Raw genomic sequence first — 13,365 nt, 5'->3', positions numbered from 1 at the left:
AGAGTGGCACCCAGATTGCCTGTTTAGGAACCACAGGCCATGTGACCCCACAGCGTGCTTATCATGTGTTTATTATGGGCCAGACGTGGTTCTGGGTGCTTTCCTCTGGTGACCTTCCTATGGCAATGCCACCTGCATGTCCTCCCGAGGGCAGGACAGGAGCCTCCTTTTGTAAGAGCACTTTGCTCCCTCAGGTGCCCATGAGCGAACTTGATAGAAGATGTCACTCTGGGGCACTGAGCCAAAGCTACATACCTGGGTGACCCAGAACCCATAAATGCCCTCAGTTCTGGGTTACAAAAAACACTTAAGAAGGGCAAATGGTGTCAAGTCACTTTCTTTTAATACAAGCAGACTTGGACAGCAAAATTCTACAGTGTTCCATCACCTCTCAAACTTGAGAGCAACCCTGCCATTTTGATGTCCTCCAAGGACAGAGCTGAAGGTCATCTCACCACGTGGTGATATGGCTCCTTAGGGGACACTGACACTCCTGGAGGGACTCTGCTCCCTGCCTGACGTAGTCCCACCATGTTCTGGACCAATTCCTCTTTCTTCATTTTTGTTGTGGGGATGGGGGGTGGGGGTGCTTTTCTTTGTGTCTTTTTAAAAAATTTCTCTCTCTCTCCTCTGGGTCTCAGCCTCCCTCCTTCTCTCTCCTCTTCCCCTCCCATGCCCCTTTCTGTCTGTCCTCTTCCTTCTGTTCTGCGCTCCCTCCCACCAGGGCTTCTCCTGTCTCCTCACACGTTCTCTTTCTTCTCCAACCCAGCACAGTCAACCTCCTCCGAGTTCCATGCTGGGCAGCGTGGTCAGAATTCAGCAGCTACTTGTTAAAGCGAATCAGGGCTTTCTTCTGATTGCTTCTGTTCTGGGAGACACAGACTCCCTTCTGTGAACTTGAGGTCCAGGTCTCCTCCACCCTGTTCCTCCCTTCCCCCACCCCAGGCCCCTCCTTCTGTGCATTTAATCACTCTGGAGCGCAAGTCAGAATTTGCTCCCTTCCCTTAGTGGTTTCACCAGGCCCAGCCCCCGCCTGTCCTCTGCCTCTTGTCTTGTCACTCTCTGCTCTTTGCTCTCTGGAGGCCTCCGCCCATCTCCAGGGGAGACTGGAGCCCAGGTCCCCTCCCTGTGGGAACTTGTGCAGAAGCTGCTTCTCCTGCCTTGAGTTTTCTCCTGCCTCCTCTGTGCACCCTGCTCTCAGCTTGCTGCCCCTTCCTCAGGGCTGCCTCCCTGGGGCACAGTCCACTCTCCCTATCCCTTCTCCCAGCCACTTAGGACTCCTACTCCCCTAGCTGATTTTACATGGATTTGGGTGTTTGATTAATATCTTTTCCTTTCTTTCTTTTCTTTTTGGTACTGGGGATGGAACACAGACCCCGGTCCTTTTTATTTTTCATTTTGAGACGAGGCCTCACCAAGTTGCTGAGGCTGACCTTGAACTTGTGATCCTCCTGCCTCAGCCTGCCAAGTCACTGGGATTACAGGCCTGTGCCTCCTTGAGTGCCTGGTTGATGGCTTCGTCTTGGTGCCTCAGTGGTGGCAAACATCTATTTCCACTCCCTGTCTGGCCTCAGTGACTAGCATCTCTCCTGGGACATAGTAGGCATTTGAAAGCTCTTTGTTGGTCCAAAGGATGGACTGATCCAGGAGGCAAGCAGGAGACCTAGAGAGCCACCAGACTTTACCAAGTGACTGTTAAAGGCAGCAGATCTTTGCAGTGAAGAGAAGGTAAACCCACAGTTTGTGCAGTGAGGATGTGTTTAGAACTGACTCTCCACCATCCTTTTGGAAGCCCAGGGAGGGAGGTGGAATTTGTAGATGGCTCAGTATCATAAATAACAGGGTTTTTTCACGATCTAACACTTTAACATGGCCTCTGTCTTCAGTCCTTCCACTTCCATGTTTATAAGAACTGCAACAGTGGAAACGCTGACTGAAATGTGTCTTTTGAAATTTGCTTTCTTTTCTGACCCAGGTGCCACGAGAAGAAATTAGGGACTAAAAGAAAGCAGCGACCACAACAGCCGGGTCCTTCATGCACCACTAGCACTCTGGGTTTACTAAGAACACTTCACATTCACACACGTTTTCCTGCTTTATTGTGTGTGTAACGGGTGTGGCTGCTCAGTGGAAGCTGTACGCATTCAACATCGGCAGGTCTGTTCAGAGCAGAGCATCTGGGTGCTTGATTGGATTAACATGGGCAAGGGAGACACCCTGGGTTTATTTTTTCTGTTCTTAAATAGATTCCTAGCAGCGAAGAGAGGTGAGAGAGACAGAGAGACACACAGTTTCCCTTGCAGTGAAGCTTTGCATGGTGAAATGACTGTACTGCCTGGTACCCCACGGTGCTGCAGGACTGTGTCCGCAGTGAGTCTCACCAGAATTTGGAAGCACACAGTCGTATTAGTAGAATAGGATTATGTCCTCGTGCCCACCTCTGTAACTCCTAGGGGCGAGGGGGAGGATTCGATCTCTCGGAGCCACGGCCTTTCTCATTTTATCTACTCACACTGGAAAGAAGGAAGGCGTCTCGAGGTACAACCCACGCTTACCAGCACTGTCCCCACATTTCTCACTTACTTTAGCTCCACTGAGAAGCAAAAACAAACCCCAAGCGCCCCCAGCACTTCAAATCCTCTCTCTCCTGCCTTGAACACAGTCCGAGCTGGAGGAGGGTGACCCTGCTCATCCTGGATACGTTGTCGCTGTTCCTTGGAGGTCCTGCTGGGCTTCTTTTTCTGAGGTGGCAGGAAGCACAAATCGCCCGCCAGAGGAAATACAAAAGGATGAGTTGTTAGAAGTTGTCGCCCAAAGTGGTAAAGCCATCTGGCTGCAGCCAGAGTCTTACAGTTCTGGATTTGTCAGTGTGACAATGTGGCAGGCCAGGCCAGGGGTAGCTGGTGTGGGCTGGAGCTGGCCTTGCACTGAGGATTAGGTGGCATTGTCTGGAGATCCTGTGAAAGGGGATGAGGATCCGGCAGGGGAAGGACTTTCTTGTCTGTGGGGAGACTAGAACCAGCGCCTCCTCAGACAGGACTCTCGCCCGCCACCCAGCTGTGATGGGCTGCCTTGTCTCACCAAAGAGTCGGATCGCTCTTCCTAGACGGCAGCTCTGCCAGCCAGACTTATGGGCGCCTGGAGGAGCCCCAGCCTAGTGACTTGCCAACAGGGCTCCTCAGATACCGCCAGGTGGGCCGCCCTCCCCACTCCTCTGTCTCTCTCATTTTTTGGGTGTAACCCAGCCTCAGGTGTCTGTGGCATAGCATGGCTGGAGTCGCCCCAGGGGCTGGTGTTACAGCAGACCACAGGGCAGATGCCCTGCAGCACTGCCCGATCCCACGTGCCTTGCTTTCACTCAAATCCCAAGTTGCTCTCATAAAAAGGATTTGGACAGTGGCTCTCAAAAGAAATTTTTGTCCTCCAAGTGATATGTGACCACATCTGGAGACAGTTTTGATCATGGCAACCGGGGTGGGGTGGTGCCACTGAAATCTAGCGCGCAGCGTCCAGGGTGCTCGGGACAGCTCCTGCCTGGGCCCAACACGTCAATGCAGCATCCCCTCATCTGATGCCCCTACCCATGGGACACATTCCAAGGCCCCAGTGGATACCTGACACCACGTGTAGCGCCAACTCTGTGTGGTCATCCACTGGTGTTTGGGTAGTGTGGGTTCCAGGGCCACTCCCCCTTAGATGCCCCCATCTGCAACGCTCATGTCCTCTATAAAATGGTGTGGCATTTGCATATGATCTACCCACATCCTCCCGTGTACTTTAAATCATCTCTAGATTATTTATAGTCCCTAACAGAATGTAAATGCTATGTAAATAGCTGCTTTGCTGTATTGTATAGGGAATAGTGACAAGAAGAAACTCGGTACGTGTCGGTCAAAGGCAGCTTTGTTCCCAGTATTTGTGAACCTTGGTGGGTTAAGTCCACGGGGCAGAGCCCACAGGTCTGGAGGGCTGGCTGGCTGCTTCCTCCCCAGCTCACCTAGAGTACCACGTGGATGCCGGGAAAGCGGATGATTCATGTCCCAGACAGGACGGAGAGAGATGGCGTGAGATTTTATCATGCTACTCAGAGGAACGCGCAATTTATAACTTCTGAATTGTTTATTTCTGGAATTTTCCATTTCATATTTTCAGGCCACAATATTCTGCAGATAACTGAAACTGCAGAAAGTGAAACTCCAGATAAGGGGGAACTGCCGAAGGGCTATAGTTAAAACCCTGATTTGAGATGCCACAGACTGAATCACGTCCCTCCAAAATCTGTGTGCTGAAGTCTTAAACACCTGTGTGCCTGTGGAGGTAGCGTTTTTAAAGAGGTCATTAATATTCAGCAAGGCCAGGAGCCAGGGCTTGACACAGCAGCATGGGGCCTGAGAAGAGGAGCTATTCCAGGGGAGTTCACATACAGAGCAGAGGCAAGTGAGGACACAGTGAGAAGGTGGCCGCCTTCTGCCAAGGAGGGGTCTCAGGGTCATGGGACCCATGCACACCTTGGTATTGGGCTTCCAGCCCCCAGAACTGAGAGGAAAGAGTTTTCTGTTGTTTAACAGAACTGGTCAGTGGCACCTTGTTATGGCAGCCCCCCAGAGCAAACTGACACCAGCCATGTGTCTTGGGGACAACATGGGGAGGCAGGAGGAGCACACAAGGTCGACTCTGTGGCCTTGGCCCATTTCTTTACCTCTCTGACTCTTATTAATTCCTCCTCTGTAACTGGGACCGACCGGCCTTGCCCATGCCTTTGGGTTTAAATGAGGATTAACAATTAAACAAGTGAACACACATAAGGGACCTGACCCCCAGCAGGTGTCTCCACTGTTGCTGCTCCTCGTAGGTGGAGACCCTGCCATCTGCTCTGTCCCCGGGGCACTGGGAACCCCTGAACCATCACAGGCACATCTTAAGTGTGTGCTGCTGGTAGCATTTCGGGTGCCGATTCGACCACTGTGATGTGTGTAGCTCTTCTGTACCAGATACTGTGATACAGCTGTGAACACTGCAGCTGTGGCCTTGACCTTCAAACTTATGTCATAGTGGGGAAGAGAAATGGCACATAAGTAGGGAAATATGATTTCCTCCAGCTCCAAGTCCAATGATGGAGATGACAGAGTTGTGATGAGTTACTGGGATGGGGGTGTCGTGCGTAGATCTGTCAGAAAACTCTGAGGAGGCGACATTTTTGTTTTCATCTTTTACTGTTACAGGTGTTCGTTCTTTCTTGGTGACTTAAATTCTACTAGCAAAGTCATTTTCCAAAATGGTGAACAACTACTGGTACAGCTGTCTCTTGGTTATCCCAGAGACATTCCAAGAGAGCCCAGTCTAACTAAAGCAGGCACAGCAGTGAGCTTCTTGTCCAGGAAAGATGTTGACAGAGTTTTCAATGACATGAACCTCTAGTAGGGACAGTCCAAAGTTGAAGGAGGTCAGACCTTTCTTTGTTGTGCTGGAGAATCCTGGACATTGCAAGGTGTTGAGTATGTCTGGATTCCACCCACTGGATTCTAGTAGAAAGTTCCAACCCTCGTGATAAAAACCCTTCCCACCTCTAGTCTCCAAACATCCTCTAACAGTTCAGCCCAGTTAAGATCTGTGGTTTGGGGGGCCTCCAGTGGCTGCCTGCTCCTCAAATCCAGCTGTCACTCTTGCAGGGTCCCTTGGCCCTGCTAACCTGCCCTGCTCACTGTGTGACTTGTGCTCTTTCTTCTCTCCTCCACCCAGTCCTCCGACCCAGGTGCCAACCCGGTTTTTTATTGTCCCCCTGACCACCTCTGTACTTCTGACCTTGGTTCCTTCTTTATTCCCCTTTCTATTCTCTTCTTGATGAAAATTCAATACCAGTCCAGGCAGCTATTCCCAAAGTGCTCTTTCTGTGCCATTCACACCCGTATTTCCAAATGCCGCCTGCACTCCTACGGTCCGAGCAAGACCCCAGGTAGACATGGCCAAAGTTTAGCTGGTCTTTGGCTCTTCCTGTTTCCCTGGTCCAGCTTCACTGTGCGGATGAAGTCCTTCACTTGGCTAAATGTGGCCGCCCTCCCTGCCCTCACCCGGGTGGTCTCTGTCCTCTCAAGTCAAAAGCAGGTATTGGAGCTGAATATTAAGGAGCACATTGTGGAGACCAGAGCCGTGGTGCTGAGGATCTGAGCCCTGGAAGCCACTCTGGTCCTGCCCTTCTGGTCACTTACTTGATTTTTAAGAAATTCTTTGGACCAGCTTATTTTTCAGACCCTGGGTCTACTGCCCTGAGCTAAGTTGTCTGCCTGGGTTGATTATCAGCAGGAGGAGGCTGCCTCGTTTTCCCAGAACCCTTCTCGTTCGGAAGGAATGCCTTTTTATTCAGTCTGATTTAGGCTCTTTGGCATCAAGTGTAAAGGGTGTCTTGACATTTCCATAAAGACATTTAAATGTTACCATCTTTGAAGAAACAGTTTTAGAATATGAAACCTTTATCTGCGTTTCCCCCAAGGAAGAAAAACATAGTCAGCTCAATTATCTCTGTAAAATAACTTCCTCATTTGCTTTTCAGGTTTCTAGTAGAAAAAGATAATGATACTGTTTTCAAAATATGAAACAACGAGGAGCGATTTCATGAAACTTGGTTTTGATTTTTGTCTGTGTAAATGACACCTCAATCCAGAGGGCCAAGATTTGTGTAGTCATACATTACCCTTCCTGGTTGATAAAAATCTGTGGCGAGGAGAGACCAAACACAGTCAAAACGATGCTGCATGTGATTGTGCTCCACACTGACCCTAAAAAAGTTCTCATAATTAGGAAAAGGAGACAAGACCCTAAACTTTTTAATCCGTACATATATTTATTGTGATTGGAAGCGACAAGAAGTCTACCCTCTTAAGGAAATGTTTCAAAGGACATTAAAGAGCTCCTTTCTGTGTGTGCCCTTCTGCCACATCTCTGGCATGCCTGCATCTTGCATAATGGAAACCCCATCGCATGGAACAGCCGCTCCCTGTCCCCTCCTCCAGCCCTGGCATCTACCATCCCACTGTTTATTTCTATGGATTTGACCTCGTGAAAGCAGAATCGGCAGCACCTGCCCTTCTCTGCCCGGCTCATTTCACCTAGCATCGTGGGCTGAAGGTTTATCTATGTTGTAGCATGTGATGGGATTGCCTCCTTTTAAAAGCCCGAATAATATTCCTGTGTGTGTGCATGTGTGTGTATCACTTTTTAAAAATCCATTCCTCTGTTGTTGGACATGCCAGTTATTTCCATTGCTTGGCTATTGTGAATGACCCTGCGGTGAACATGGGAGTGGTAATGTATCTTTGAGACCCTATTTTCAGTGTTTTTGGATAAAAACCTGGAAACAGGATTGCTGGATCATTTGGTAGTTTTATCTTTATTTTTGAGGAATTTCCTTGCTGTTTTCCACGGTAGCTGCACCACTGGACATTCCCACCAACATTGCCCAAGGGTGCCAGTTTCTCTACATTCTCACCAACCCTTGTTAATTTTGTTTTTATTCGTTTTATAATGGCAATGCTAATAGGTATGAGGTGATATCGCATTGTAGTTTTGATTTGCAGTTCCCCGATGATTAATAACGTCAATGATCTTTTCACGTTCCTGTTACCCAGTATTATTATCTTATACCACATACACAAGTCAACTTGAAATGGATTAAGGACTTACATGCAAGAAATGAAACTGTGAAGAAAACACAGAGGAACAGCCTTAAAACATTGGCCTTGGCAGTGATTTTCTGGATATTGAAATCCCAGGCCACAGGTGCAAAAATAGACAAGAGCCACCACATGAAACTAAAGGCCTCTGAACAGCCAAGGAAACCATCAACAGAGAGAAAAGGTGGTCTGTAGACCGGGAGGGAGCGTTTGCAGAGCATGTGTTTGATAAGGAGTTTACATCCAAAGCTCTTTAAGAAGAACAATCTTCCAGTGACCCTAGACCAGGATTCAGCAATCGTGTTCTGTAAAGAGCCAGATGGTAAATCTGCAGGCCTTGCAGACCATGCGGTCTCTGGAGCAACTGTGCAGTCTGCCGTTGTGGTGTGGAAGCAGCCACAGGCAGCGCATAAACACAAACAATACACACAGGCAGGTGGCCGCGTTTCAAGTATGACTTTATTTACAGAGACAGGGTGGGTGGATTTGGCCTGTGGGCTACAGTTCGCTGACCCCTGATCTGGAGCAGGCTTTCTCTTTTTCTGAGACTTTTTGCTAAAGGGTCTTCATTGTGGGGCTGGGTGGTCCTGTGCATTGTCACATGCTCGGCAGCATCCTTATCACTACCCGGGAGGTGCCCATAGCAACCCGTCCCCTCACCCCAGCTGTGAGAGCCACCAGTGTCTCCAGGCATTCCCAAATGTCCTCTGGGTGACAGAATGGCTGCTGGTTGAGAACCTCTTACCTGGATGATTGAAGTAATCTGATAAAGAGTAATAGGAAATATTTCCCTCAAATTAAGAAAAGTGGGGTAAGATAGTTGCAAACCATGGTATATTTGTCTTAGGTAGGTCAAGGTCTCCTCAAAGGGGCCATTATCACTGCCTAAATTTGGAAAGCAGTTCAAAAATAACTGAAGTGGCAACAGACTTGAAAAGTGCTCCGTTAATAATGCAAATATGAGCTTAACCTACTTTGGCGATAAGCACAAGAGATGAGCAGGTTCCCCACACAAGCCTGTTCTCCTGGGGCTTCGGAGTCTGAGGGCCGGCTGGGCGTCGCAGAGACCGGGGAAACCTGCGCATTCCAATTTCCTCCTGTGCAAGGTTTGTTTTCTCTGCTTACCGTGTTCAGAACGAACACAAGCAGGGTGATTTTTGAAGACACGTGTTTCTCATTATTTGAACAGGGCCAGACAAAAATGACCTGATTTCACTGCAAATTGGCAACAACACATGCTGTTGAAACTTGAAAACAGCATAGGACTCATGAGCAACTCCCAGAGAACCTTGTCTCCTTGTCCATTGGAATAAACACCTGTTTGCACACAGGACAAGAAAAGCCACCTTGATCAAGGAATTGTTCATTTCTTTTTCTTCATTCCTATTATACTTTTAATAATCCAAAAATTAAGTACCATTTGTAATATTAAAACTTACATTGTCATATTTTTAAACAAACAATAACAAAACAAACCCAGTTTTCATCAGGAATTTCAGTTAAGCCCTTGAAGTTGATTTTCTCTTCAAACTTGAGAAATAAAGGAAACACGTTGGTGTATTCTCCCCTAATAAATTCTCCTTAGTTAAGTACGTTTTTCTAATTGATCTGGAGGGAAAGTGTGGTTCTTGTCTTTGAAAGAACCTGTTTGTCATTCTCATAAAGTCTGCCACTTTCACTGTCCCCTAAGGCTGTGGTCCACACACTGAGGGGCCCATGTCCCCATAGCAGAACCACTGAACACATGATGGTGATACCCGTCAGAGGCTAAATGCGATCACGTCTTCCATGTTGGGAATCATGAGAAAGTGCAACAAGAATAGTTTTGTTCTTCATAGCCTCCCCCCAAATCTGTAATTCTCTCTTACCCTGTAAGACCCCCCCTAAACCCCAGCTGTCTGCGCCATACTCTCCAGGGAACACCCACTGACTTCCTTGGAGGCTGGTCCAGGGTGGGTTCTCAATGGGCTGCATCTGACAGCAGGCCTTTTCTCTCTGGCCCCAGGATACCACGGTCTCTACTGCGAGGAGGAATACAACGAGTGCCTCTCTGCTCCGTGCCTGAACACCGCAACCTGCAGGGACCTTGTCAACGGCTACGAGTGTGTCTGCCTGGCAGAGTACAAAGGTGAGCGATTGCTTGGCCTTCTTGATGACCTCCATGCACATACCTCTAATTAGAGCATGAATTTGTTCAGAAGCAAAATCAATATTGAGGCTGGCATGGCTTGGAGGTCCAGGGAGATGAATTTGCAAGTCTTAGGTTCTTCCTGATAAACTGAAAACTCTCACCCTTTCCTTCTTCCCGTATCCCAGCTCTCTCTGCGGTTGAACGTATAAAGAGCTGGAAACTTTGTTAAGCATTGTTAAGGTGGCCTGGGAGACGTAGGTGAGAGGCCATGTCTGTGAACAGTGGAAGAGGAAGCAGGCTGGGCCCCAGTCAACACCCCTGCTGTTGGCTGAGGTGACCTGCGGAGGTGGACTCTGCTGAGGAGATCTCAAATGCATCTGAAGGCTTGGGTTCTCAGAAGGGGGCGGGTTCTGGGAGTCTTTGCTTGCAGCATGAATAGGGGAAGGGACTGCAGGGAGCACCAAGCTCAGTCAGTGGACACCTGGGCCTGAAGGACACCCTCAGTTCATTGAGAGGAAGTGCTGGGGATGTGCTGTGTGGGACTCTGTGAGGCAGAGGTGAACCCTGACCTCATGGACACCTACTGCCCTTTAAGAGAACTGCTTCAGGACTAAGCTAGACGGGTTTTTTTATTGTGTGGTTGGGAGAAAATAATCTCACACCACTCACCTTGGGTGAGAGCCCCGAGAACCCCAAACGGGAGGCCTCTCTCCACCCCAGGCCTTAATAGACAGGACCCAGCTGACTGGCCTGTCCAGCACTGGAGGAGGATCTCCCAAGCCTCCTGTAGTGATGGCCGCCCTTCAGCCCACCAGGCTGGGGAGCTCAGACTAGCAACTCAAAAGAGGGAGAAAGAGTTAAGAAAGGAAAACAAAGCTGAGTCTGTAACCACTCAAGAGAGGAACTGAAAAAAGTGATGTATACTACTCCAAACTGAATTTTGGATCTAGAAAAGCAAAAGGAGGAACCACTTCTTGATAGACATAAAAATATGAGGAAATGGAAATCATGAGTGAAAAGATAGGAAATGTGAAGAAAAGATCTGAGGGATCTGTTTCCGTCTGAGTGACAGATGCTCCAGAAGAAGGGACACATGGAGACAGAGCAGAGTTGACTGACTTCAAAGCGAAAAAGGCCACGAGCCGAAGGAAAAGCTTGTTTCAATAGAATGGGTGACTAATGAAGATGATGCACAATTTGAGGTTGTGGTAAAAATCCCAAGATAAAGAGAAATTTTCACGAGATTCTGCACGGGTGTGTAGTTGCATGCAAAGGGAAGAGGGTCGAACCAGCTTGAGCTGCTCTTCTCTATAAGGAAGGTAAACAGCAGCAGAGCAGTATTTTTAAAGGAAAAAGGCCTGGGAATCAAAAGATCATCTGTATTTGATGGCAACAGAAAGACATTGCTGTCCACCCAAGGCTACAGAAGCCACCACACCACACACCCTCTTTAAGAATACTATTTTGGAAAGTATCCTCACCAGATAGGAACAAAATCAGAACAAAGATGTCCAGGTAGGGGAAGGTGAAGAAAACAAGGAGTTTTGGACTGGCTTCCTCAAATGCAGGGATCCACCTAGAGAGGTGACGTTGATGCGATCATGAATGGTAATTTAACGGCAAAGGAAAGTCTCTTGATTAAAACAGAGGTAACTGCTGGATCCATTTTCTATTGCTGCATAACAAATTACTACACACTGGTAATAAGGTGACTTAAAATGCTTTTGAAAATTCTTTTGTCTAATGGTTTCTCGGGTTAGGTAGTAACCTAGGTTCCTTCGAGATCCAGCATCTCACAGGATAGAGCGTAGGTGCTGGCTGGCTGTGCCCTTCTCTGGGGCTTGACTGAGAAGGACAAGCAGCTAAGCCCCTTGCAGCTCATGGGGCAGAATTCACATCCTCGTGGCTGGAGACCCGACGACAGCCTGTTCCTTGGAGGTTCACAACTATGAGAGCCCTGTTGCTCCCAGCTCCTGGCTTCAGGGGAGGCCTGGACCCTCTTACGGGCCTCACTTGGTCACATCTGGTCCACTTAGGATAACTCAGAGTCCACCTATTAAGGACTATAAGTGTGTCTTCAAAATCTCCTAACTTTGCCATTTGCCTTTGGTTAGCAGCTCAGATCCAAAGGGAGGGAATTATACAGGGGGTCATCTCTGGGGTCACCCGGAGTCTCTCTGGACACCTGCTCTTAAGGGCAAATTTAAATAAGCAAACTAAAGTTTTATATTATTTTAACCAGACCCATGAGTTGCAGAGGGTGGGATGGGAAGGACTGGGAGGCACACGGGTGTGTTCCAGTTCGCATCCCAAAGGGCAGGTAAAGTGTGGAATTTTGCCCTACTGGTGGGGATGCAAGGCTTGGGTTTCAATAGGACCGCTGGAGACGGGAGGCAGGTGCTTGCAGCAGTCAGTGTAGAACTTTCCCAAGGAAGAACTCTGGAGTATGAGCAGCAGGGACTGGGGAGGGAAGGCAGGAGGAATGAGGGACAGGAGCCCAGTCACATCTCCAACCAGAGGAAGGGCGAGGGAAGCGACAGCCTGAGACCCTGAGCTCCCCTCTCCTCAGGGATGCAGGTCCCTTCCCCTTGGAAGCAGTTCCTGTGCCAACACGCATTTGCACAGGTGTGTCTGTGACTCAGGGAACTATCCCCAGCTGAGCACCCATCACTAACTAGTACTTCTTTGGACTCGAAGAGGTAGTGTTTTGGGGGTTGGGCTTTAACGTCCTACTTTACTTCTGTATATATATATATATATATTTTTATTGTAAACAAATGGGATACATGTTGTTTCTCTGTTTGTACATGGCGTACTTCTGTATATTTTTAAGTGACAATTTTTTACTACTTTATGTTTTAAAAACTTAAATAAATGAGAATATAAGCTCTTAAAAAGAATGAGTGAAAGGAGAGGTTGGGCAATGATAGCTAAGAACATTTAGAAAAGGGAAGAAATGAGGTGGAACTTCTGCCGGTTGGTAAGGCTCATTCTAATACTAGGGTGATTATTTCATTCCTACGTTCTTGGTGCAAAACTGGACAGACAGACAACCAAAATGAGTAGTGGCCCAGAAGCCATCGTCCACAGCAACAATGTACAACTCTCAAAGAGGAATCACTACAAATGAGAAAGGAATTCTTGTGTTAAAAAATGGTGCTGGAAAAAAATTGAGCTGTCGAACAGAAAACAGAATGTTCTGGTTCTTCCAAATAAATTTCATATGAATAATAATAATAATAACAATGAACCCTCTTCTCTGACTTCATATCCTCCTCCACTTCCATGAAGTCCTTTCTCCCCTTTTCCTTTTTCCACTGGGTTCCTGAGAGAGGGCGCAGATGGTGCTTCTGTTTCCTTTCCCTTTATTCTTTCCGTACCCTCTTTTGCTGCTGTCGTCCATGACATTCCACGTGGTCTTCAGGGAAATTCATGTGCACTACTGGGAGGCTCTTCTGTGATATCATCGGCTTCCCCTTCCCGACTCTGAATTCCTGCCCTTTGGTTGGCCGCAGGGAGCATATGGCCCTGCTCCCTGTTCTTCAGCCCATCTGCCACCTGACTCCT

The 13,365-nt window shown here is 48.1% G+C and overlaps 1 protein-coding gene across 1 annotated transcript in view; it reads left to right on the top strand.

Annotated features, from left to right (window-relative positions):
• The window catches only part of Dner (delta/notch like EGF repeat containing), a 301,332-nt gene that overhangs the window by 253,429 nt on the left and 34,538 nt on the right, over positions 1 to 13,365 (top strand). The window contains exon 9 of the mRNA XM_047547772.1: positions 9,673 to 9,795. Coding sequence (XP_047403728.1) covers positions 9,673 to 9,795 — 123 coding nt within the window. The remainder of the gene's footprint in view (positions 1 to 9,672; positions 9,796 to 13,365) is intronic.

The sequence above is a fragment of the Sciurus carolinensis genome, chromosome 3 (genome assembly GCF_902686445.1).
Source record: "Sciurus carolinensis chromosome 3, mSciCar1.2, whole genome shotgun sequence".
NCBI classification, from domain to species: Eukaryota; Metazoa; Chordata; class Mammalia; order Rodentia; family Sciuridae; genus Sciurus; species Sciurus carolinensis.
The sequence above is the reverse complement of the archived record's forward strand: the minus strand, read 5'-3'. Positions and strand labels throughout refer to the sequence as shown.